Source organism: Uranotaenia lowii, chromosome 2 (assembly GCF_029784155.1).
Source record: "Uranotaenia lowii strain MFRU-FL chromosome 2, ASM2978415v1, whole genome shotgun sequence".
NCBI classification, from domain to species: domain Eukaryota; kingdom Metazoa; phylum Arthropoda; class Insecta; order Diptera; family Culicidae; genus Uranotaenia; species Uranotaenia lowii.
The window spans coordinates 416,101,305-416,103,680 of record NC_073692.1 but is presented as its reverse complement, the minus strand read 5'-3'; the positions used below and the strand labels follow the sequence as shown (position 1 = coordinate 416,103,680).

At 41.8% G+C, this 2,376-nt stretch overlaps 1 protein-coding gene across 1 annotated transcript; it reads right to left on the bottom strand.

Annotated features, from left to right (window-relative positions):
- Positions 1 to 621: 621 nt before the first annotated feature.
- On the bottom strand, positions 622 to 2,376 carry LOC129748972 (uncharacterized). The gene is made up of 2 exons (XM_055743787.1): positions 1,089 to 2,376; positions 622 to 997 (listed from the first exon to the last, which is right to left on the bottom strand). Exons 1-2 carry the CDS (start codon positions 2,328 to 2,330, stop codon positions 875 to 877), a joined length of 1,365 nt encoding a protein of 454 aa, XP_055599762.1. The 5' UTR covers positions 2,331 to 2,376; the 3' UTR covers positions 622 to 874.

Below are 2,376 nucleotides of genomic sequence, written 5' to 3'. Positions count from 1 at the left end.
CTCAAAAAATTCTGTCAAGTCAAATAAAATAAACGGAATGAACTTTTTTAACAATCCCGTACAATTATTGGGATCGCACAGTTTCTCGCTTGGACACAAATGAATACGCCCGATTTTTACAATGTTTCTAGACAAAACATTGATGATCAATATGAATGCAGCCGAAAGTGGATGATTGGTCGTAAAATTAAGGCTAAAAAAGCACTATTTTTAAACATTTTCTCAATACAAAGGGTGTCCACGATGAAATTGCCACACACAAAATTGATTCGCGAAATTCGAGTTTTCATCCGGTTACTATCAAATATCCAGGGATTGAAAAATAACTATTAAGCTTCATTTTACCATTTTACTCGTATTTTTTTACAGCCTAAACGCAAATGCCCTCACTTTGGCTTTTACTCCGGCCGTAATATTCTGTCCAACGTAATATTCTGAATCAATCGTTTTTTGTATGTAAACCCATACTTTCTTCAGTTCCTCGACTGTCTTCACTACCTTAGGTCGTTTAAGAAGGTGCTGCTTCATAATCGCCCAGTATTTCTCGATGGGGTGGAGCTCCAGAGTGTTGTGAAGGTTGAACATTTATTTTTTTTTTTTTTTTTAACAATTCTTTATTTGAAACGGCTCATACCTTTAGGCTTTAAGGAGCCAAAATCGATTTTGTTGTTTACAATTGTTTTCTTAACTTAACACTTTGTGAGAGGAGAAAGGAAGATAGAAAGGGAAATATGAAAATAAAAAAGAAATTATAGACGAAGATCGATAGCTTTTAGAAAAAGGTAGATTTCGAACATGTAGTCCAAATCTAGCACAGCTAGTACATCTCTAACTGGAACATTAGGTGGTTTTCCTCGGGCCCTAAGGGAGTCTATTAAATTCGTTCTGGCGACAAGATGGACCTCACACGACCAAACAATATGCTCGATGTCATGGTAACCTTGGCCGCAACTACACAAATTGCTGCCAGCAATGTCAAAACGATAGAGTACCGCGTCTAAGGAACAATGATTGGACATGAGACGGGAAAATATACGAATAAAATCCCGACTCAAGTTCAATCTATTGAACCATGGTTTAAGGCTTACCTTTGGGATAATCGAGTGGAGCCACCGACCATCCTCATCCTCGTCCCATTTGCGCTGCCAGTTGACAAGAGAGTTCCCTCGTACCAAGAAGTAGAATTCGTTGAAGACGATTTCACGTGGATACGTGTCGCCTTCCGTCGCCCCCACCTTTGCCAGAGAGTCTGCCTTCTCATTGCCCACTATCGAGCAATGAGAGGGAACCCAAACAAAGGTAATGGGAAAGCGACGTCTTGTTAAAGCACTCAAAGTATCCCGTATCTTCTCTAGGAAGAACGGCGAGTGCTTTCCCGGTCGTATTGATCGTATTGCGTCAACTGAGCTTAGACTATCCGTTACAATGTAGTAGTGCCCAACAGGCCGTGAGGCGATGCTGTCCAAGGCCCAGTGAATAGCAGCTAACTCTGCTATATACACAGAGCATGGAGACTGGAGGTTATAAGAGGCGCTAGTTGTTTCGTTGAACACTCCGAATCCCGTTGATTCCTCAATTAGAGACCCATCGGTAAAGTACATTTTGTCAGCATCGACGTGTCTATATTTAGCTTCGAAAATTCTTGGAATCAGAAGTGGGCGATGCGAATCCGGGATTCCACGAATTTCCTGCTGCATAGACAAATCAAACTGGACAGAAGAATTATCGTAGTGTGGGCTGAAAACACGAGTTGGAGAGTACGAAGAAGGGTTTACCTGCATTGACATGAGGACATAGTATACAGACATAAATCTTGTTCGAAAATTTTGCTCAAGTAACCTTTCAAAATTAACGATCACCAATGGGTTCATGACCTCACACCTGATGAGGAACCGAAGTGATAGTAGATTGTATCGATCTTTCAAAGGGAGTATTCCTGCCAAAACTTCAAGACTCATGTTGTGCGTTGAGGGCATAGAGCCCATTGCGATGCGGAGACAACGGTATTGGATACGCTCGAGTTTGATGAGGTGAGATTTGGCAGCTGACTGGAAACAGAAGCTACCATATTCCATCACTGAAAGAATGGTTGTTCGATACAATTTTAAAAGATCTTCTGGGTGGGCTCCCCACCAGGTGCCTGTGATTGATCGGAGAAAATTTATTCTTTGTTGGCATTTTCCTTTCAGATACTCAATGTGGGCTCTCCAGGTACACTTGGAGTCAAACCAAACCCCAAGATACTTAAAACACCTCGATTGAGTGATCGTTCTGCCTAGGAGTTGAAGCTTCGGTTGAGCAGGTCTATGTTTCTTAGAGAAAACAACCATCTCCGTTTTCTGAGGGGAAAACTCAATCCCAAGCCCCAACGCCCAG

Bases quoted from the DNA above. Each gene is read 5' to 3' on its own strand.
- LOC129748972 (XM_055743787.1), bottom strand. From the start codon at position 2,330: ATGGTTGTTTTCTCTAAGAAACATAGACCTGCTCAACCGAAGCTTCAA. The intron at 998-1,088 runs GTAAGCCTTAAA...ATTGTTCCTTAG, and splicing joins TCCACTCGATTATCCCAAAG to ACGCGGTACTCTATCGTTTT.